The sequence below is a fragment of the Telopea speciosissima genome, chromosome 9, assembly GCF_018873765.1.
Source record: "Telopea speciosissima isolate NSW1024214 ecotype Mountain lineage chromosome 9, Tspe_v1, whole genome shotgun sequence".
NCBI classification, from domain to species: domain Eukaryota; kingdom Viridiplantae; phylum Streptophyta; class Magnoliopsida; order Proteales; family Proteaceae; genus Telopea; species Telopea speciosissima.
In genome coordinates, this window is record NC_057924.1 from 40426560 (window position 1) to 40450616 (window position 24057).

A 24057-nucleotide genomic window follows, 5' to 3' on the forward strand; every position below is an offset into this window, starting at 1 on the left:
TCATAATAATGTTGACAAGACATATGTAGAAGATAAGACTCTGTTGACTGTTTTCATAGAGTTCATATTTTCTTTTTTCTTGTTTCTTAGTAGTCTTACTAGGTATTAGGGTCAACAGTAGGAAGACTTTGATTAGCTATTTCACATGCATTAAAGTTTGTTGATCGGATTTACTTTGTTTATTGTTATGGGATTGCAAGTTTTATTTTTTCCATATAAGCTTATAAAGAATAAAGTACTATTCCAGTGGCTCGTTTAAAGATACTATCTAATCGAAATCCGACGTGAAAAGTGGAATTGGGTTCGTCGTTGAACTAATGTATAGGAACATTTCTTGCATAGAAAACTAAATTATTTATTTTTATTTTTGGACAGAACTTCATCATCATGATCGAAAAATCCTTAACATTTGAAATAAAGAACCTTGATAAACTAAATGGGTCAAATTATGAGAAATGGAACATAAAAATCACGCACATATATATATATATATATATATATACTAGTAAATATGCACGTGTGACCATATGCGGTTGCACGCAAAAGATATTAGAGAGGGGAGGGTTGGTTGTGGAGAAAGAGAGTTAAGGAATTAATTTGTAAACATATAATAGATTTTCATGTTTGAAATAACAACTGAAACGTGGTCATTCAAAAATGGACAAGATCTCGTAATTCTTCAATAAACTTTCTATAACAAATCATATTTTCTTCTCCTACTTATGTGGTATAATTTCACCTTGATGATATGGGTTTAAATATCAGATATATTAATCAACCGTAGTATAATCTAGCTAATCTATCTGATCAACTCTACACCAATTAAAATTTCAACTAGCACAGTTAAGCTTTTAAACGAAAACGACAGATCAAAAGAGGGTAGGATAGATTCAAACAGTCAAAATAACTCTGACCAAGCATGCATGATTGAACAAATTTTATCATTGAGAAACAAACAATGCTGATTTACCAGACAACACCAAGCAAGCTTAAATTGGTTGTCTAAAAGTTGATGCCACAGATGCATCAAGCAAATATCAACAAAGTGCTTGTTTAGTTTATAATTTCTGGATCTCCCCATCCATACTTTGCGAACCCATGGTTCTAAAAATCTCTATAAGACATTGGTCAATGGCATAGATAAAAACACCAAGATTATTAAATGCTTGGATAGAAAATTGTGAAGGGAGAGCCAATTGGATTGGTATTATAATGTTCCAAGTAGGTTGTTGGAAGTGTTGAGCAGAAATCTTTGTTAGCCTAGGTTATAGCACTAAATATATGAGAAAATGCCAAACTAAAAGGACCCACAAAAAATGTGGTACACATTATAATCTATATAGGCTTACTATTGTTAATTTTCTCAATAACAAAAGTTGTAAGTACCGTACGTACTTTTACACCCGCTAGAAAAAAAATGAGGTAACAAAAGTTTGATCTCCTGTGAATTGAGATGGAGAAGCTAATCATGAATAAAATCATAAAACGTTGAAATTATATGTTGTAAAAGTTTACCTAACATTTATCTGGCTAGAACACAAGTATGAAACAACTAAAAAAATAAATATTTAAATAATCAAATAAACAATATAGACGATGAGTAGACAAAAAAACAAGAAAATAGAAACATCAAATATCGAGCTTAATCAAAATTATGGTTTTAAAGAAAAGTTCTTCGTCCTATAAGGTTCAAAGGTCATATTTGCAGCTTCCAACTAAACTACCATGCAATCTTATAGCTCAAGTAACTGATAAATAGTATAAAGTGGGTAAATAAATCCGGTTACAACTTATTGTTGTAATCGGGTTGGTTACAAATAGCTTTACCCTTAAAAAAATCCTCTAAGTAAAATTGGTTTCACAGATGTATGTGTTTGACAACGAAGAAATTCAAAATAGCGAAAAAAATTTCAGCATTGTTACTTGTAACTTCTAGAGTAAAGAAGAAGAAATAAAAACTTGATAAATTGTTCAAAAATAGTGTAAATACCATTTTGCTTGAAACAAGCAGCAGAATCCGTTCAACCCATACATCGAACACACATTGTTTTAATAATTTAATAATCATCTAAACTATATATCAAAGCTGTTCCTTCTCTATTTTATATTCTTGTTTTTGTTGTCTGCATATTCTTTCAAATCAATGATTTTGTTCTTTCCAGCATTTTCTTTTTTGATTTTTTCTACAACAATTCTTTTTGATGTTCTACTATCATTGTTTCTACTATCCATTTTGAAGTAGAAACAGTAAATCTTGGATATGCAAGAATGTAATTTATTTTTATACCGCAAAACAAAGAATAAACATTGAATTAAATATTAAGTGTTTTAATATACTTATGTATGTTAGTAATTATTTAAAAGTACTTATGAAAAAACTTGTTTTTACCTTTTCTGTTGATTCCGCATATTCACTTGCTGAGCATCCTATAACTGTTTCAATATCATCAAATATTGTAACAGTTATTGTATCTAATGCATCTGTAACCTTGAATCAGAAAATTACAGAAATTGTAAATTTCAATTTATTCAAAAAATAAATATATATATATATATATATATATATATATATATATATATATATATATATATCATACTATTATAAAAAAGTACGTTGTGGCAAATCTTTCAGTTACCTATTCTATCCTTCATTCTTATCTAAAATTTCGTTCTTCAATTCTTAATCTTTGTCCTTTTTTCTTATAATTTCATGATTTTAGGTACCTTTAGTAATAATTAATGTTTAATATTAATAATATTTATTATTATTTAAAACAAATCTCTCCACAAAATTAGATTTACAAAAAGTAAATCGGTTAACAATTGTAGAGAGAAAATCTCTCCAATTCTCTCTCATCAAATTAAGGCAATTAAAAAAAAAAAACCTTATATTCTATAAGAATCCTTTCAATCTTCTTTTTTTTTCGTGGCTATTTTTTCATTTGACTATTTTACCCTTTTATCTTATTTAAATACCATATCTTTCTTATTATCATGTTTTTTCTTTCTTTTTTATTTTTTGATAGTTAAGGTACCCTTTGTATTTTTTTAATACTAAATATTCTTTAAAAATTTTGTTCCCTCTTTCCTTTTTCGCTTTCACGTCTCTCTCTCTCCCTCTCATGCTTTCTTTTTTATTATGATACTCTTTCCTTTTTCTCTCTCTCGTGTTCCTCCTACCAATAGGAATCTGTAATAATTATCTCCCTCCTTTACCGATATACCATATCTCTCATATTTCTTCAATAGAAACCATCTTTTTAAATAGATTCCCAATCTTCAATGCATCTCCCCTTTCCAATTACTTCTCGAAAAGATTCTCTTGATTTTCACACTGCTCCAATTTTTAACCTCCCGTCTCCAGGTATATCACATAATTTGTAAATAATAGTTGCCCTTGATGTAACCTCCCTAAAATTGTTGGGGAATTTTTTCTGTTATATATTAGAGGAGTCAGTTTTTCCCCCTTTTCGAATGATTTTTATTTCTCCTTGTGAAATCTATGCTGCAGAGATTTGGAGTATCGAAGTTTGAATTTCATCGGTGTCTAAGTCATTCTTCTAATTTTTTGGTGGGATTCATGGTTGATGAATGGAAGACGTGGGTACGCAAGTCGCTTCCCCTATTTTCTTTCACCAGGCTCTTACAGGTCGATTCTGTGAAGCGCCTCCTCTAGCGAAGAAGCATGATCTGTCATGGTAAAGCACTACTTTTAACCACCAAGCGTAGTAGCGGTTCAACTCACCTTCCCGACAGGTGAAGGGTGATTGGAGCCCTAAGGTTTGGGACTGGGACAGTGCAAATTTCATTGCCAAGCCCTCGGAGGGCGATGCTCTTCGTTTGGGAAAATCTGTAGTTGAACTTGGAAAGAAGAAAATTGGGGATGAGTCGGTTTTGAAGAAGAGTACTAGTAATAAATATGGTGAGAACCTCACGTTGAAGCTTGGTGGTAGTTTATATTCAGTTGATGAGACTGCATCGAGACCCAATAAACGAGTCCAATCTGGTTCTCCTGGTGGCGAGAGCTACCCAATATGTCAAGTAGATGATTGGAGAGGAGATCTATCAAATGCAAAGGATTATCACCATCAACATAAGGTTTGTGAGCTTCACAGCAAGACCACCAAAGCACTTGTGGGGAAGCAGATGCAGAGGTTTTGCCAGCAGTGTAGCAGGTAAGTTCTTCCTTCAGTATCATTTGGAATTTTAGTTTTGTTCTTTTCATTTCTGCCAGCAGTAGACCTTTCGTCGAATACTTTTCTCCCATCTTTCTAACCTATATTGAATTGCTTGTTCCGGTGGTTTTGTTTGAACAAACTTGTAAAATTGAGTGGTTTGGGAAATTAGATACCATTTTGAAGTTGGTTTTGCCTTCCTTAGATTTCACCCCCTTTCTGAATTTGATGAGGGTAAGAGAAGTTGTTGGCGTCGGCTTGCTGGGCACAACCGGAGGAGGAGGAAAACAAAACCAGAGGATGTTTCCCCACGGTTGATGATACCTGGAAGCAGGGAGAACACTGGTAATGGGAACCTTGATGTTGTCAATTTGTTAACTATTTTAACTTGTTTGCAAGGTGAGGAAATCTTGTTTTTTCATCTTGAGAATTGCCTCCACAGTTTCAATCTTTTAGATTTTATAGACATATATGACTGCAAATGCAGGAAATAATAATGATAAAAGTGCAAATAGTCCTCCAATACCCGACAAGGATAGGCTCATCCAAATTATCACCAAGATTAATAATTCGCTACCTCTTGCTTCAAATTCTGCTTCTCAGTCACCATCAGGAAGTTTTGAGCTAAATGTTTCACAACAAGCTCCGTCAAACCACTCTAATAAAATTAATGGCAGCACATCTGCTCCATCAACCACGGATTTGCTTACTGTTCTTTCAGCTGCGTTAGCATCTTCTCTTGATAGTCTTGGGATCAGTTGGGGCCATTACATCTCCATTCCAATGGCTCAGTATTATTTTTTTCCCCTGGTTATCTTCTTAGAAAAGTAGCTACAGATCCCCCGATACCCATTTCGAGCTTATGCCATCTGTTTTGGGGAGCCGATCTATAGAAGCAATACTAGAACATGCTCACTCAGGTTCGAAATCTCTTTATCTCTGACTTCACGGTCTGTTGGAATTCAAGCCCAAAAAACCACGTTGTTGAACCAAGAGCATGGAGAGCCACATCTATCCAAGAAGCATCAGTGTCATGGAGCTGATTCATATTTTGTCATCGCCTATATTGGTTGAAGATTCTAACCCCAAGAAGACCCATTTACTTGTATGTATTCTACTCACCATTATTATTAAAATTTCCTTTCTTCCATAACCTCTGTGTTCTCCCCCCCTCTCCCGTTTCATTGTTTGTTTTGAATAAAGCTACGTTGTAGGTTACAAAAAGCCACGGTTCATCTCTCTCTCTCTCTCACTCTTATCTTCGTTGTTTGTTTGTTTTTTTTTGTGTTTTGTGCACGTCTCCCTAGCTGTTGTCAGTGGGGGCTATTACATCTCCAATACAATGGTTCGGTGTCATTTTCTTTCCCAAGTTGTCTTCTTAGAGAAGTAGCAACAGATCCCTTGAGAGCATTTTGAGCTTACATCATCTGTTCTAGCGAGCAGATTTGCAGAACCAATACTAAAACAGTCTCACTAAGGTTTGAAATCTTTATATCTGTAACTTCATAGTCCAGTCAACCTCACCAAAATCATGAGTGTGGAGAGCCTAAGTGCCACATTGTTTTCATTTTTGTTCAGAACTCTGTTATTATATTATAATTGTTAATACATGTCTCTGTTGGAGTTCTGAATTTATTATTACCATGGTTGGAAAATAACTATAACTATATGAAGCACCAATCTCTGTGCTTGCTGCTTAGCCTGCTCTATGTATGGTTTTGCATTCTTATTTCAGCTTTCGTTTTCACTTGCATGTTATGCATTCTTTCTTTTAACTACGGATTGATATGAACAAGATATTTGGCATGTTTTGAATGCTTATCATCTTATCTGTGGCATTTCGTGCTCTATTTGGTAAATTATTGTTGGATTTGGTATTTGGTGAATTTGATTTTGATTGTGTAATTTTTCTAATCAATGAAGTTATTTAGAAATTTGACATCATCCTCCCAGTTTGTTATTTTATTACTTGGGGCTTGAACGCATTATTTCCTGATTTGGTTATACTTTTTGATAGAGGATTGTTCTTTTTATTTTTTTTCAGTTTGATTGTGAATCCAAAAGATTGTACAAGCCAGTTACTTTGATATTCAATTTTTAATTGTTGCACACCTAATGGTATTCATTGGACATGAGCATTTGACTTCTTTCCTTACCTTTTACACACACAATTTCCTCTTTTTGCTAGCAGTTTTGTAGGGTTTTGGCATGCATAAATATTTTAACCTTTGGATCTACTAGCAACAGGAACAGAGAGATAACGGGTAAGGGATGTAAAGAAATAACAGTAATAGGGAATAGAAGTAGAGAGCCATTAGAGAGAAATAAAATATAAGACCTTGATAATGGTCATAGGTAGTCCAACATTAAATCAAAACTTACGATATAAAGTTATATGTACTGAGTTATTGATTTTATTTTGTTTTAGGTGTGTAATCATGAAACATGATATGTGTGGATTTGAATCAGCTTCCCCACTGCTCGGGGTTAATGAAGAGCTTAACAATTTTTTGTTAAAAGACCCGTCATTAAAACTACTTTCTAGAACAATTGACATGAGTTATGACCTTTCATATTAATATATCAATATTTCCTTTCCTCAGAGAATGTGATTTCATTTGGATTAGTTTTTGTAAAGGCTTATTTTATCCTATGTTTTAGCCTGGTGGCTTTCACAAAGAAGCAAAACAAAACGCTGATGCACGGAGAAGGTAGAACACACACGCTTTCATCTTTAAAGATTTGAATTCTAAAGACTGGTTCCAGTTATTAATTAAGGTAAGAAGCATTAAATAGTCTTGGGGTCTGGTTCATACTTTTCTGTGATTCTAGAAATTTATTTATTTTTTATTTCTAAACCCTAATGTTCTAGTTGATTAGAACCACATTATCGAATTAGGAGTTTGCTTTCCACGTGGAACTGATCATTTGATTCGTGAAGTGCTAAGTTGTTAGTTCAATAGGATGATCTCAATTTTGTTTATGATAATCTGGTTATACCATATAGTAGGTAACCTTATAAGAATTTTAACCGATATGTCCAACTTTCATGCTGCAAGTGTCTGTAGCAGTGTGCTGAAAAAGATCTCGTGACAATGGCGTTGAATGGTGACAATAATGCAAGTTGCACTTCAATGATTCATTGTTACATTATTGTCTGCACGTTTAAGTTTCACTTCTTTCCCTCATTTGCGAGTTCCCATTTATATTAGTTGTTTGGTTAAGCTTTGATTGTTTTATCATGTTTAAGGTTTACTTCTCTCTCTGCCTCTCCCTTTGTTTTATTTGTTTGGTTCTTCAGTTTCAATTCCCTGCATAGATGTGTCTGGGGCTTTCTCACATTCTTATATTTTCATAAACTTTTGTCTTGAATGTTTTTGATTTCTCCTATACATACTTGCACTTCCTACTAGCACGGTGTGAGCTGATCGTAATGGATATGAGTTGCCCACAAAAATATGTGTTTTTTAATTGCTTGTGTGACTATGATTGGTTCTTTATGCTGGCCATAAACCTGATTTTGCATGTAGCATATTTAGAGATTTCTTAGGCTTAATTGATTAACTTTATTGTTGCATATTTGATTGTACCCTGCAGCATGCATCACAACATAAAAAAAAGAGTAACTTGTAGCGGAAAGTTAATAGTTGTGGTACATCAGTGGACAACGTTGGTGAAGGATCAAAATAAATTTATTTTCTCATACTCAAAGAAAAATAAACTAAATTACAAAGGCTTATCCATGTCTCCAATCTTATAGGGAATTTTATTACTCTGTTTAGAAACTATGTTTAAAGCTGAAAATTAAAAAAATTCTGACATGTGGCTCTCCTTGTTTTTGGATTTTGTGGTGTTGTCATTTCATACTCTCTCCTTTTCCACAAACTACATTCATGTCCTTGAATACATTTTCTTCCATTTTTATCTTGCATCAACTATATGTGATCTCAATTTTTCATCTTGTAAGGAGTGTTGAAGAAATCCAAAAAGAAGATGTGAAAGAAAGAAACACATTGCTTGCTAAGTCGTCAAAAGCTGTCAAAAAAAAGGGTGATGATTCAGCAAGTTTGGTTGAGTCATCAATTTCGTAAATTGAAATTTGGCAATCCTTGCATTTTATTTGGGAATTATCACAACTTTTTCTTTCATGTGAACATCTACTTAACAAGCACGATTGATACTGTCACAATATGAAAATTTTATGGAATGAATAGCCTAATAGTAAAAAGTAATGGCATATGATGAAATAGTTTCATATGAAATTTAAAAGCTTGCTGATTCTCAATATTTAGTTGAATGGCTCCTGATTAGTGTTATTTAATTATTGTTAGATGGTATATGAATAAGAAGACTAAGAAACCACACACGCACTTATCTGGAAGTTAAGTTTACCAAGGAATTTATCTGGTCATCAACTTATTTATCCCAAGGGGGTAGCTTAGTTGGTAAAGACCAACACCTCATAATTAAGATTTCATGAGTTCAAACCTTCTTGGGGCCTACCTATAAAAAAAAAAAGGATTGGGAATTTGAACAGCAATAGCTACTGTTGTAGCCCATGATCTATATTCTCTATGCCCAACAACAATATGTTCTTCTCAACCGTAGGGAACAAGGAAAAAAACCAAATAATGAAGAAAACACCCCCCTCATACTACTCTAAATAAATTTCATTCTTTCATATCTGATTCATTTTTATTCTTCAGATCTAAAAAAATTTGTTTGTGTTCCAGTTTTAGCAAAAATATCTTGAGAGAATTATATAATGTGGAATCCATTGGTTTAAAAGTTATTTTTAATCTCAACAACCATTTCATAATTGAAGATTCAACTGAGCACTTAGGACTTACATTACATTCTCTCATAATTCCTGATAGTTACTCTTTATGCTGGACAAATGTGATTACCTCTAATTGGTTAGAAAACTAAAGAAATGGTTGGAAAGAAATCTGATACAACATAGGACCTCAGCAATAAAGCGACTCAACCGGACAAGGGTGCATGGGAAATGACCAAGGAGACTAACAAAAATATAAGAAGACGATGGCAACCAAGGGCTAAGAGACAAAGGAATTTATGAAAGAAAGAGCTGAGACTGTCAAGCAAGCCATGAATCCAAGAAATGATATGCTCTACATGTCTTCCAATCATGTTCAATCGATCTGCTCAACATGATAGGCTAATGTTATATTTTCTGTAGCTAATTTTTTCTTATTTTATTCCCTTTCATGAAGGGATATTATTTGTTAAAAATGGAACAAAAGGTACTATTTCTATTTATAATTATAAACAGTTCAAAAAGAAAATGGTGAAGGTTCTGATTTTACATGATTTCAGAACATTTATGAAAGTCTTAAAATATTAGTGTTTATCCTTCATTCAATTTCTCTTATGTTAAAATATCTCGACCACTTTTAAGTGAGCAGTCTTCTGTCAACTTAATTGCCACATCTGTCTCCCAAGTCTGAAAAATCAATTGCTACAAACTACAAAACTATCTATAATTGCTCCTTCGGTGTGTATTTATTAGTATTTGTTTCTATTATATTGTCCATCATTTTCTATACCATAATGTTTTATGATATGCATCAATATTTATTGAAAAAAGTTAAGTACTTGATACTATTTTCTACGTTTCATTATCTTATAAAAAAATAAAAATAATTTGCTCTCCAACACTTAAGAAATGCTTACACGTGCATGCTTACTATATATATATATATATATTCTAACAATTTTTTATATGGTTCAAGTTAAAAACAGAAATTGGAATCATGAAAATATAGAAGACCAAATCAATAGATACAAAAATGTAGGAAGCAGAGCATGTTAGAATGATAGATTTAATAGAAAAATTATTTTCTTCAAATCCGGTAATAAAATAATTTCCTACTCATTTATTAAAATATAGAATAAAATATTTTAATTTCAATATAATTCGTATGTGTTTAATAAAAATAAATTTACAAGACAAGTGGTTATACATTAAAGGAATAATAATAAAGAACGAGAATGAAGAACCATGGTACAACGAATGTGCTAATTGTAACAAGAAAGTACAATCAAGAGGAAATATCGCAACATACGATAATGTGAAAATGAAGATGCTCAATGTAGAGTAAAGTAAGAATTTCTTTCACAAATTCCAAAAGAAAGCAAAATTTTAAGTTGAAAATATTTTTATTGATAGGTACATGGTAAGATTCAAGGTTATAGATGCATCAGTTACAAGAACTGTTATAATATTTGATGATATTGAAACAATTATAGAATGCTCAGCAAATGAATATGCGGAATCAACCGAAAAAATAAAAATAAGTTTTTTCATAAGTACTTTCAAATAATTACTAACATACATAAGTATATTAATACATTTAATATTTAATTTAATGTTTATTCTTTATTTTGCAGCACAAAAATAAATTACATTCTTGCGTATCCAAGATCTACTGCTTCTACTTCAAAATGGATAACAGAAATAATGACAGTAGAACATCTAGAAGAATTATTGTAGAAAAAATAAAAAAGAAGATGCTGGAAAAAATAAAATCATTGATTGGGAAGAATATCCAAATAACAAAAACAAGAAGATTAAAATAGAGAAAGATTAGCTTTAATATATAGTTTAGATGATTATTAAACTATTAGAACAATATGTGTTCGACGTATGGGTTGAACGGGTTCTGCTGCTTGTTTCAAGCAAAATGGTATTTACACTGTTTTGTAATAATTTACCAAGTTTTTATTTCCTCTTCTTTATCTGGAAGTTATAAGTAACAATGCTGGAAATTTTTTACTTTCACTATTTTGAATTTCTTCGCTGTCAGACACATACATCTGTGAAACCAATTTTACTTGAAGAATTTTTTTAAAGGTAAAGTTGTTTGTAACCAACCTGGTTAGCTATAACCAGACTTATTTACCCACTTTATACTATTTATCCGTTACTTGAGCTGTAAGACTGCATTGTAGCTTAGTTGAAAGCTGTAAATTTGACCTTTGAACCTTATGGGACGAAGAACTCTTCTTTAACCATAATTTTGACTAAGCTCGGTATTTGATGTTCCCATTTTTTTATTTTATTTAATCAACGTCTACATTATTTACTTGATTATTTAAATATTTATTTCTTTAGTTGTTTCATACTTGTGCTCTAGCCAGATAAATGTTGGGCAAACTGTTACAACACATAATTTTAACATTTTATGATTTTATCCATGATTAGCTTCTCCATCTTAATTCACAGGAGATAAAACCTTTGTTATCTCTTTTTGTTTTTCTGGCGAGTAGTGGAGATGGGTGGGGTACTTACAACTTTTACTGTTGAGGAAATTAACAATAGTCAACCTATATAGATTATAATGTGTATCACATTTTTGTGGGTCCTTTTAATTTGACCTTTTCTCACATATTTAGTGCTATAACCTAGGCTAACAGAGATTTCTCCTCAACACTGCCAACAACCTGCTTTGAACATTATAATATCAATCCAATTGGCTCTCCTTTCATAATTTTCTATCCAAGCATTTTAATAATCTTAGTGTTTTTATCTTGATCAATGTCTTATAAAGATTTTTAAAACCATGGGTTCGCAAAGTATGACTGGGGAGATGCAGAAATTATAAATTAAACAAGCATTTTGTTGATATTTGCTTGGTGCATCTGTGGCATCAACTTTTAGACAACCAATTTAAGCTTGCCTGGTGTTGTCTGGTAAATCAGCATTGTTTATTTCTCAATGATAAAATTGGTTTAATCATGTATGCTTGGTCAGATTTATTTTTGGCTATTTGAATCTATCCTACCCTCTTTTGATCTATCGTTTTCGTTTAAAAATTTAACTGGGCTTGTTGAAATTTTAATTGGTGTGGAGTTGATCAAATAGCCTAGCTAGATTAAACTACGATTAATTAATATATCTGATAATTAAACCTATATCATTAGGGTAAAATTATACCACATAAGTAGGAGAAGAAAATATGATTTGTTATAGAAAGTCTATTGAAGAATTACGAGATCTTGTCCATTTTTGAATGACTATGTTTCAATTGCTATTTTATACGTGGAAATCTCTTACAATGTTTACAAATTAATTTCTTAACTCCCTTTCTCCACAACCAACCCTCCCCTCTCTAATTCTCTTATTTGCAATCACATATGGTCACATGTGCATCTGCACGTGTATATTTACTAGTAATTATATATATATATATATATATATATATATATATATATATATATATATATATATATATAAAGTAGGATCATGTTCTGGAATCAAAACCTTTGGTTCGAAAAAATGTCATCCTATCAGAAATTAAAGTTGTTGAAAAATAGTTTGAAGAAGACAAGAGAGCTCGAAGTATGATCCTCATGACAATTGAAGATCATTTGACAAAGGTAACAACCACAAGACGACCAAATTAGTCACAGATGCTATAAAGGCCAAGTATGATGTAAAGTCTGAAACCTACACACAACCCTTGACACATAGGTACAATAGTTGTAGGATGGCTGATGGTAAAGATATTGTGAGTCATGTCAACACGATGCTTGTTTTGGCTAGAGACTTAGCTGATGTTGGATCGCAAGTGATTGATAACTACCAAGTGTCCACCATTATTAATAATTTACCCCCTTCTTGGGCAATTATGCAGACTACATTAAAGTTTCTGGGGGATAACCTCACTCTTGATAAGCTTCCCCAGTAGCTACAGTATTATTAGGACTGCATGATAGAAAACCTTAAGAACGAACTACATGTGTCCCAGACTAACCTAGTTCCGCTAGCATATGAACAAGTTGAATCCCTAGCACATCAGTATCGGTTTTGTCCCAACATCAATCAGAAAAGGTTCAAGGGGAAGGGGAAAATGAAACCCAAGAACATGAAGAGGGTACCTACAAGGGTATGCTATGGGTGTGGAAAATTTGGTCATTTTAGGTTAATTTTCCCGACCCCTAGAAGAACACCAATGGAAACCCTGCACCACCTGCAAACCATCAACGTAGAGAATTTATTAGCACTGTCGAATTCAATCTCAATGATGGACAGATTGAGGATGGTGGATCGATTCTAGTGCAACACGTCATATTATAAGGACCATAGTGGGACAACAAAAGCTAAGTCTTTCCTACCTGGTGATTATAGAATTTACATGGGCAATTGTTCGTACCGTGAACTGTAGGGTATTGCAAATTATGTCCTAAACCTCGAGAGTGATAGTTTTCGTCTGAAGGATGTACTTTTTGTTATTGCGACATGTGTTAGAATCTGATATTTGTGTCAACCCTTGTAAATAAGGGTCTTGATGTGCACTTTTCTGGCACTAAGGCCACTATTGGACGACACAATTACATCTTTGCTTTTGGAAAGTCTGTCCCTGAATAAGATTTGTTTTTACTTTTCCTTATTTAAAATGTACACAATGTAATCACTAATGTTGAAGGAAATGCATTTGGCTCTTTGGTTTACATTGATTGTGCAAATATGGTTGATTCATACATTTAGCATATGAGACTAACACACCCTAGAATTTAAAAAATGAATCAAATAATTAAATTGAGGTTAGTTTTCAAGTTAATTAAAGTTGAATACGATACATGTAAACATTGTTTATCTGACAACATGATTATAAAACCTTTCCTAGTAGGAATGAAAACAAAGGAATTCATCAGAATAGTACACTTTGACATTTGTGGGCCGCTCAATGTGAGTACCTATAGTGGTAAGACATATTTCATAACGTTTACTGATGATTCCTTTAAATATAGGTATATTTATTTACTCAATAGACAATCAGAAACATTTGAGTATTTCTAACTCAAAGAACTGAAGTATAAAATCAGTTGAGAAGGAACATTAAAGTTTTAAGAACTGGTCATGGTGGAGAGTATAACTCCATTGAGTTTGAGAAAATCTGTGAAGAATACAAAATTATTAAATAGAAAACAATGTCTTTCACATTGCAACAAAACGGTGTAGTTAAAAGACAGAATAAAACGCTACTCCAAGTAATACGTTGTATGTTATCACATTCTTCTCTTTCTAAGAAGTTCTTGGGAGAGGCCATTCTCGCAGTAAATTATATTTTAAACAGAATTCTCACTAAATCTGTTAAGTCTATAGCCTATGAACTATGGACAGGTAGGAAACCTAACTTATAAAATCTAAGGAAGTGGGGATCAGTAGCCCACGTACTAAAACATGAGCCATATAGAACAAAGTTAGATTCTAAAACTATTAGAAGCACATTCATAGGATATCCAGAATGATCAAAAGGATATAAGTTTTATCACCCTAAAAGGGGTTATTGAGAGTCGTGACGTGAAATTTTTAGAAAAATTAGAAGATGAACCACCAAAGGAGGATCTAGAACCTTACATGTCATTGAAGATGACTATGATATTGACTCTTAAGATGAACCAGGAATTTTTTATCAAAGAACTCAAGGTCCTAGAGATCAAGTTGATCCTCAAGGACAAAATCCAAAACTTAGGGTAAGTAAAAGTAAGAGAACTAGAACACCTCAGGCTTATCTAGATGACTACTACCTTTATCTATGTGAGCCATTTTATCACACAATTGATACAAATATGGAAGAAGTAGTTGATCCCGTAACCTATAGTGAAACGATAAACTTACGAAAATCATGTGAATGGTTGAACATCATGCAAAAGAAAATTGATTCCATCATAAAGAATCAAGTATGAGAATTATGTGACCTACCAAAAGATAGAAATGCTATAAGTTATAGATGGGTACTCAAGAAAAAGTATAAAGTAGATGAGTCTATTGATAAATTCAAGACTCGATTGGTTGCAAAAGGATTTATCCAAAATGGAGGAATAGACTACCAAGAAACTTACTCATTGGTAGTAAAATTTGTTTCTATAAGGTTATATTGGCACTTATCACACATCTGGACTTAGAATTATTCTAGATAAATTTAAAAATTATTTTTTTAAATGGTGAGTTGGAAGAAACCATTTATATGCGACAACCTGAAGGTTTTCAAGTAATAGGACATGAAGATAAAATATGCAGACTTAAAAAGCCCTTATAAGATTAAAGCAGTCCTCACGTCAGTGGTATTTAGTATTTCATAAAACGATCCTTAAATTAAGTTTCGTGGCTAACGAGTTAGACAATTATGTATATATCTTGAAGAGTGAATAGTTTTACTATTTTGTCCTTGTATGTTGACAACATACTGTTAGATGGAAATGACTTAGATATGCTGAACAAAACTAAGTATGAACTTAGTAACAGATTTGAAATGAAGGATATGAGGTAAGCATCCTATATCTTTGGAATTCAGATCTCGAGGGTAGAATACAACGAAGGTTGTGTTTGGGTCAAGAAAAAAAAAATATTTGAATACTGTGTTGAAAAGATTTGGAATGCAAAATTTCAATTCCTCATCAACTCCAATTGTGTTGGAAATTTTTTTTCAAAAAGTCAATGTCCTCAAAAAGCATAGGAAAAGTTAAATGTGCATTATGCTCAGGCAGTAAGTAGTTTGATGTATACTATATTATGTATGCGATCAGATTTGGCCTATCCAGTTGGTTTGGTAAGTAGATATCAAAGTAATCCTGGCCCCGCCCATTGGGAAGCAGTGAAAAGGATTATAGAGTACATAAAAGGAGCTAAATCCTTAAAATTGTGTTTCCAAGCAGAAAAGCTTGAGATCATTGTATACTCCGATGCTGACGAAGTGATAGAGATGATTGTAAATCCACCTATGCTCATGTGTTTATATTTGAAAGTGCAACTGTTTCCTGGGGGAGCAAGAAACAAGGATGTGTTACGAGACACATGCAAGAAGCTGAGTATATTGCTTGTAATATGGCAGCTATTCATGCAGCTTGAATAAGAAGGTTCTTAATGAAATTTAGGCTGGATTTTGTAAATGATCTAGTGGAAAATTTTCGTGATAATCAGCCAGCATAAGCTTGATACACAATAGTGCAAACAGCTTAAGAGGAAAACATGTAGTAATATAGTATCACTATATACGAGATACAATAGAAAAAGGTGAAATTAAAGCAACTTATATACCTACGAGCAATATGGTAGCCAATCCCCTTACAAGGGAATGTGTATAAAAGCCTATATTAAACATGTGAATTTAATGAGACATAGTGAGTCTGGAATTAAAACTAAATGTTCAGAATATTTATGGGACTTAAAACAATCTGAGGAACTGAAATTTAACATTCCTCGTCATGACATTGAAAATCTTATTATAATTGTTCCTAAAAATGGGAACAAAAATGAAGATTTCATGACTAATGTTTTTGGAAATAAAAACATGAAATATGGATTCAGCCAACATGGCCAAGTGGGAGATGTTAGTGATGTGGCCATGTGGCCTCATCCCTATCTACAATATAATGGAGATAAGAGAGTTATGTGCGATTTTGTCTTTGCTGAAAAAGCATTTAATCTCCAACAACTCTTTTTTCTCCTAAACCAACAACTATGTGTATAATGGGTTGAGAGATGAAAAATAACAAGTGAAAATTGAGAGCGATCATAGAAGAGTCCTAATCTCTAGCCGGTGCTTTACAATCCTCATAATCATTGAAACACAATACAAATGATGTAACAAAGGCACCTATTAGAGAGAGATGTACTTATCTATTGGGAGAGTGAGAACTTAAAGTGTTGATGGATTCAGCAAGATGATAAAGTAGGCTGAGGTGTACTAATAGGCACTCTCCTTAAGACCTTAATCACCCTCTAAAGGTGCAACTGGGTGTATGTGAGTAAGCCTCCAAGATACAACAACCTTGTTGGCTTCCGATAGTAATAGTGCACTCTACTACTACAAACCCTTTCGAGAACTTCAGAGTTATACTCAGAACACACATGTATGCAATGCAATCGAAAAAACACTATAGCGTTTCTTCAATAAATGGTCAACATGAGAGAGAGAGAGAGAGAGAGAGAGAGAGAGATAGCATAGCATGAATTTGTGGATTCTTTTGAAGGTACTCACTTCCTCTATTTATAGAAGTGGATGCATCCCTTCAAAGCACCCCATGGAATGGGTGTGTCCATTGATTTGTATGGATTGGATTAAAAGATTCCAATCCAAGTGCTAAGGTGTAAGTGTCCCTTGAAGGTACCCCATATAGCAGGTGTGACTCTTGATTCCTACAGAATGGATTAAAAGATTCTAATCCGAGTGCTAAAAACGTATAGGTATGGGTCTTTGTACTCATTTCCTTATGGGCCCGAGTCCAAGACCATTGAAGTAAAAAATAATTAATATGTGACCAAGCCCATAACTGGTCTAACAGTGACCCCCCCCAAAAAAATAATAATAATAATAATAATAATAATATGGGTTAGGCTACCATACCACGCCACGATATGACCTAGCCCAACTCGGCACATGCAAATCTGTTTTGAAATAACACCCTCGACCCCCCAACATATGGGTGAAGAGAGAGGTTCTCCTCAAGGGGAGAGGCTTACACCCCTATAGAACCATATGTTATACATATGCCTCTATCCTTTCTTTTCCACTTCCAATGTGGGACTAAACAATCCACACAAAAAGTGCATTGCCCATAAACAAAACACATGAAGTCAAAAGAGCAAGTTCTTGTGTAAGGGAAAACCAAATTTTAAAAAAAAAGAAAAACTTTTGAAACTTTATTAAACAACATTTAGTACAACACCAACAAACCATGTTCATATTATTATTGCATGTGTTCATTGAGATCCTAGCTCCATGAAAAATTTTAATGGATATTGTATCGTTACGCTTTCACCGCCACCTTCCTTAGGAGGTTTAAAGTTCAAGACCACTTGTTCCTCATATATTCTAGGATCCCCCCAACCACAAAAAAAAAAAAAAAAAAAAAAAAAAAAGCAAACTTTTTTTTAATGAGAAACAAAGAACTTAATTGAACAAAACATTTTCAACATTGTCCCTCACTCCTGAAAATTGGTTAAGCCTAGTTTACCTAGCCCAATTATATGTTATTGCTACTACCTTCCTGCTTTTCTTCTTATGCATACAAATCCAAAAGTATTCATGATGTTGGGTAATTGTATTACAATTTCTTACAAATAATTGAAACAACACGAATTGCACTACAATAGATTAAGCAGTAGAAACTAGGTTTGACCTTTGGCTGAAATGAGAAGACCAAAGCTTGGATTTGATGTAGAACCACACCCGCAATAACTTGAACAAGCTTGAGGTTGAATCACACTTGTGGTGCTGCCTTTAAGGTAATTGATGCCTCCTACTGTCAAGGAGTGTTCTGCACCACTACCCCAAGATAAAACAACCTCCAACTAGAAGATGAAGCAGTCCTTCTAGTCCCTTGAAGGAGCCAAGAGCTTCAACACAGCAACCCTCTAACACACTTAGAAGAAAAGAGAGAGAGAGAGAATAATACTCTTAGTGATTGCTAAGTTTGGGATGAACATGTATCCAAAGATATCTCTTACAAAGCAATTGGTTGGGTTTATTTAGGCCCAAGACCAATCCTTGCACTTCCTTGGACATGAATTGGAGGTTAATTCCAAATTCATGGTCATTCCCCACTAAGGATCATGAATGACCTTAAAATTCATTCATTATCCACTAAGACCATAAAGGCCTTAAAACCCCATAAAGGGTCATTCTCCACTAAGGACCATAAATGCTTTAATATCCCATAAAGGGAGAGACATCACCTATGGCCATGAATTGAGAAATCAATCTCATTCAATATCCTTGACCCACCTTCCCATTCATAATAGTGATCATGAATAGAGTTTAGGGTACCCATAGAATGTTACAACCTTTAGAATTACTTCTTTGATCACATGGGTCCCACACCATAACAAAGCAATCAAAATATTTTAAAACTTAAAATAAAATAAAATATATATTAAATATATTTTAAATCTAACAATCCCCCACAAGTTTCAAAACGACACGAGACACACATGCTGTGACTGAATTAGACACTATAGGACACATCGTTGTAGGTGTCTTCCGGACTTGAACCTACACTAGGTCTAATGAACCGCGATACAGAGTAGAGGTGGAGTCAGACTCCTTGAACCTTTTCTCATTGGTATAGCTGACCGTCCCATTAATCATATCTCATAGGTCGACTCTTGCGCTACCCATCATAAAATCACTTTGGACTTTTGAACCGGCCATATCTCTTATCTTGAACTCATGAATGTTTTAGAGAACTCGCCTATAAGTTCTCATCGGCGGCGGCCACACCCCCTACATTCACTTAAGTTAGTCACTGGTGTGCACCACAACTGACACACCCCCACATTTCCTGGGATTAGACTAATTAAGAGCTTTACCATTCAACCTCTTTCTTTGTGGTAGTACTACTTTCACCATCTACAGTTTGGAATGAATATTTATACAAAAAGTAGTACAAAACCGATCAACCAATGATTTCGTTTGTACTCCTTGAACCTAATTCAGGCATTTAGCCTCTTCACATAGGTAGGGTGTCCATCACATGACCTATGAATTAGGCATTAACCCCATTCCTGTAGATGCACTACACAAGTTTTTGACAGACATAGGCTTTATGAACATGTCAGCTTGGTTACTTTCTGACTTCACATAATCGATAGCTATCATTCCTTCATCTATGTACTGTCTCACAAGATTGTGTCTGAGGCGTATGTGTCTCCTCTTACCATTGTATATCCAGTTCTTGGCTAGATGTATAGCCGCTTGGTTATCACAATGTAGTGATTACCGATGGTGTCGGTTTTTGCCATAATGGAATACCCGTCATTAAGTTTCTAAGCCATTCTGCTTCCGTTCCTGCCTTTTTCAAGGCTATGAACTTAGCTTCCATGGTAGAGCCTGTCCCATAAGATTGCTTTGTGGACTTCCATGAGATTGCACCGCCTGCTAGTGTAAACACATATCCACTAATAGCTAAGGACTCGTTTGTATCCGAAATCCAATTTGCATCACAATACCCTTCCAAAATTGCTGGTTTACCACTATAGTGTAAACTATAGTTTATAGTGCCTTTTAGGTACCTTAGTAACCTATCAACCGCACTCCAATGTTCCTTACTTAGATTATGAGTATGTTGACTCAACTTTCCTACCGCAAGGGCAATATCTAGATGCGTACAATTCATGAGATATGTGACCGAACCAATAATTTGAGTATATCTTTTTTTATTCACTGGTTCACCTAGGTTCCTTTTCAAGTGACACCCCATATCATAAGGTGTTTTAACCGTTGAAATTTCATAGTTCCCATACTTTTTAAGTATGTTTTCTGCATAACGGGCTTGGGATAATGTAATATGATTTTCTTGCTTGGTGATTTTGATCCCAAGGATCATATCAGCCTCCCCTAAGTCTTTTGTGTCGAAACTAGACATCAAAAGTTTCTTAGCTTGATTAACCATTTTCAAGTTTATTCCCATTATGAGCATATCATCTACATATAGTAGTATGAATACACCCCTACCACCATGAAACCTGCTATATAAGCATCTTGCAGCATCGTTTACAACGAACCCATTTGAAATTAGAACCTTGTCCAATTTTTCACGCCATTGCTTCGGTGCTTGCTTCAATTCATATAAGGATTTTCGAAGTTTGCAAACCTTTCGCTCTTGGCCAATTACAACACAACCTTCTGGTTGCTTTATGTAAATTTTCTCCTCTAAGTCCCCATTAAGAAATGTCATTTTCACATCCATTTGATGGATGACCAGGTTATACATTGACGCCATTGCCAACATAACCCTTATCGTGGCAATTCTAGACACCGGGGCAAATGTGTCAAAGTAATCAATATTAGGCTTTTGCCTAAAACCTTTGACAACAAGTCTGGCCTTGAAACTATCAAGTGAGCCATCACTTTTTAATTTCTTTCGAAATATCCACTTTGTTTCCAAAGTTTTGGACCCGAATGGTAAATCCACCAATTCCCAAGTGTTATTCGTCAAGATTGAATCTAGTTCACTCTTGATTGTCTCTTTCTAAAAGACAGCATCCAGTGATGTAATAGCCTCTTTGTATGTAAGAAGATCCTTGTCTACTAAATAGACAAGCCACTCATCATCTGTATATTTGGGTCTGTTGAGTCGCTTACTCATCCTAGGCTGACTTTCGTCATCATTATTCAATTCTTGATTAGTAACCCTTTTATTTGACTCAATTTCCCCATTAGTCAATGGACTATCCTTACTTATAGATAAGATGGACTTAAAGGAAAATAAATTTTCAAAAAACTCAACTTCTCTTGATTCTATGATGTTATTTGGTTCAATAACATCATCCATGGCTTTGATCACCATGAACCGATATACCGTACTATTTGTAGCATAACCCAAAAATACACAATCATATGTTTTTTGTCCCAATTTTCTTTTCTTGGAATCCGGTAACAACACCTTAGCCAAACAACCCCAAACCCGTAGATGTTTTAGACTTGGTTTCCTACCAAACCATTTCTCAAATGGAACCATACCAGTCTTGCTATGTGGGATTCTATTTGATAGATAACATGCCGATAGCATGGCTTTCCCCCACATATCAAGTGGTACACCTGAACTCAATAACATAGAGTTCATCATCTCTTTAAGAGACCTATTTTTCCTTTCGATAACCCCATTTGATTTCGGTTGATATGGAACAGTTGTTTCATGAATAATTCTATTTTTCTCACAAAACTTATCAAGGTTAAAGTACTCAGCTCCTTTATCGGTTCTAAGTCTTTTAACCTTTTTACCAAGTTGATTTTCAACTTCCATTTTGTAAGACATAAACGCCTTTTCGGCCTCATCCTTTGATTTGAGTAAATATACCATGGTATATCTAGAGTGGTCATCTATGAAAGTTATGACATAGTTGTTTCCTCCCCTAGACTCATATGACTTGTAGTCACATAAGTCACTATGGATTAATTCCAAGAGATCACTCTTCTTATCCATAGTCTTGTGAGATTTTTTGGTTAACTTTGCCTCTACACAAGTTATACACTTGTTCACGGGGGATTTCACCTTATTAGTGATCATGCCTAACTTGCATAGTTTGATGATATATTTCACATTACTATGACCCAACCTACCATGCCACAAATCAAAAAAGTTAGAAGAGACAATTATGTAAACAGAAGAAGTACTAGTTTTCTCAATTACAACATTTCCAACACTTAGTACAAACAACCTCTCACTAAGGTATCCCTTCCCCATAAAAATATTATTTTTAGTGATAACTGCCTTATTATTTTCAAAAGCCAATTTCATTCCTACCTTATTAAGCAAAGGAACTGAAATTAAATTACGCCTAATATTTGGCACATGAAGAACATTGGTGAAACCATAGTCTTCCCTGAAGTGAGTTTCAAAGTCACTTTTCCTTTTTTCATAACAGGAGCACTTTGAGAATTCCCCATAAATACCTTTTCATCCTTTGTATTCATGGAATAAGAGGAAAACATCTTCAGATCAACACAAATATGTCTTGTGGCACCGGTATCCAATACCCAATCTTTTGGTTTTTCAACCAAATTTGCTTCCGTGACCATAGCAATAAATACGTTATCTTCAACTAGGTTCATATTTTCAGAATTTTTCTTCTTGAACCGACAATCTTTCTTAAAGTGTCCTAGCTTACCACACACAAAATAAGTAAGTTTCTTCTTCTTGAAAGAAGGCTCATCATTGTCTTAACGATTCTTTCTTTTCTTGTTTTGTTTATTGGTCTCTACCAAGTTCGCTTTTAGGCGTATTTTCCCAAGGTCTTTTTCACCCTTGTCTTTGCCGGTTCTTCTCCTTAATTTTGATTCTTACAATCAATTGGTCTAGAGTCAACTCCGTCTTCTTGTGTTTCATAGACGCCTTAAAGGCATCCCAAGAAGATGGAAGCTTTTCAATCAAGGCATCGGTCACAAATTCTTCCGGTAGAACCATCTTTTCCTTTGCTAGTTTTTCAACCAAAATTTGAAATTGATCAATTTGGTTTAAGACGGTGTCACTATCTTTCATAGCAAAGTTTAGAAAGTTAGCCACCAAGTACTTCTTTGAACCAGCATCCTCAAGAGAGTACTTTTTTACCAACGCATTCCAAATCGAATATGCATACTCCAAAGAACTATACACATGGTATAGGTCATTTGATAATGCATTCCAAATCCAATTCTTGCACTGGTAATCCACTTGAATCCAAGCCACCCTTTTGCCCTCCTTTTCAGGATCATTATTTTTTTTCGGTATGGGTTCAGTTAAGGCAAATACCACCCCAATTTGGGCTAATACAAACAACATCATTTGCCTCCATCGTTTGACGTTTTGACCTCCAAACTGTTCGATCTTGTCAAATTCAGAGATAATCCTCATCTTACCCAAATCCGGGATAAGCTCCGTCACCGACGGGATAACATTGGTGGGAATTGAGTCAATGGTAGGAAAAAGAGGAATCTCCTTACCATTGCGGCTAACAGGAACTCCTCCTTCTTGGTTGTTGATTACTCCTTCAATACTTGTGTTTGAAGGATTTCCTTCATTGGCAGCTCCATCAATGGTGTTGTTGTTTGAAGCATCACCCTTGTTGCTTATAATTCCAAGATCAGCCATGAGATCTTATAATATCAATTACCTTAAACTTGTTGGGTAATTGTATTACAATTCCTTACAAATAATTGAAACAACACGAATTGCACTACAATAGATTAAGCAGTAGAAACTAGGCTTGACCTTTGGTTGAAATGAGAAGACCAAAGCTTGGATTTGATGTAGAACCACACCCGCAACAACTTGAACAAGCTTGAGGTTGAGTCACACTTGTGGTGCTGCCTTTAAGGTAATTGATGCTTCCTACTGCCAAGGAGTGTTCTGCACCACTACCCCAAGATAAAACAAT

The 24057-nt window shown here is 34.2% G+C and overlaps 1 protein-coding gene across 1 annotated transcript; it reads left to right on the plus strand.

Annotated features, from left to right (window-relative positions):
• Window positions 1-2369: 2369 nt before the first annotated feature.
• On the plus strand, window positions 2370-5006 carry LOC122638885 (squamosa promoter-binding-like protein 15). Its single transcript, XM_043831737.1, has 4 exons — window positions 2370-2513; window positions 3733-4175; window positions 4381-4574; window positions 4663-5006. Exons 1-4 carry the CDS (start codon window positions 2370-2372, stop codon window positions 5004-5006), a joined length of 1125 nt encoding a protein of 374 aa, XP_043687672.1.
• Window positions 5007-24057: the final 19051 nt, after the last annotated feature.

What these genes read in the sequence shown, in the direction of transcription:
- LOC122638885 (XM_043831737.1), top strand. Translation starts at nt 2,370, where the DNA reads ATGAAAAAACTTGTTTTTACCTTTTCTGTTGATTCCGCATATTCACTT. An exon ending in TTTTGCCAGCAGTGTAGCAG is followed by an intron (nt 4,176 to 4,380) that starts GTAAGTTCTTCC and finishes TGCCTTCCTTAG; the next exon opens with ATTTCACCCCCTTTCTGAAT. An exon ending in TATTTTAACTTGTTTGCAAG is followed by an intron (nt 4,575 to 4,662) that starts GTGAGGAAATCT and finishes CTGCAAATGCAG; the next exon opens with GAAATAATAATGATAAAAGT.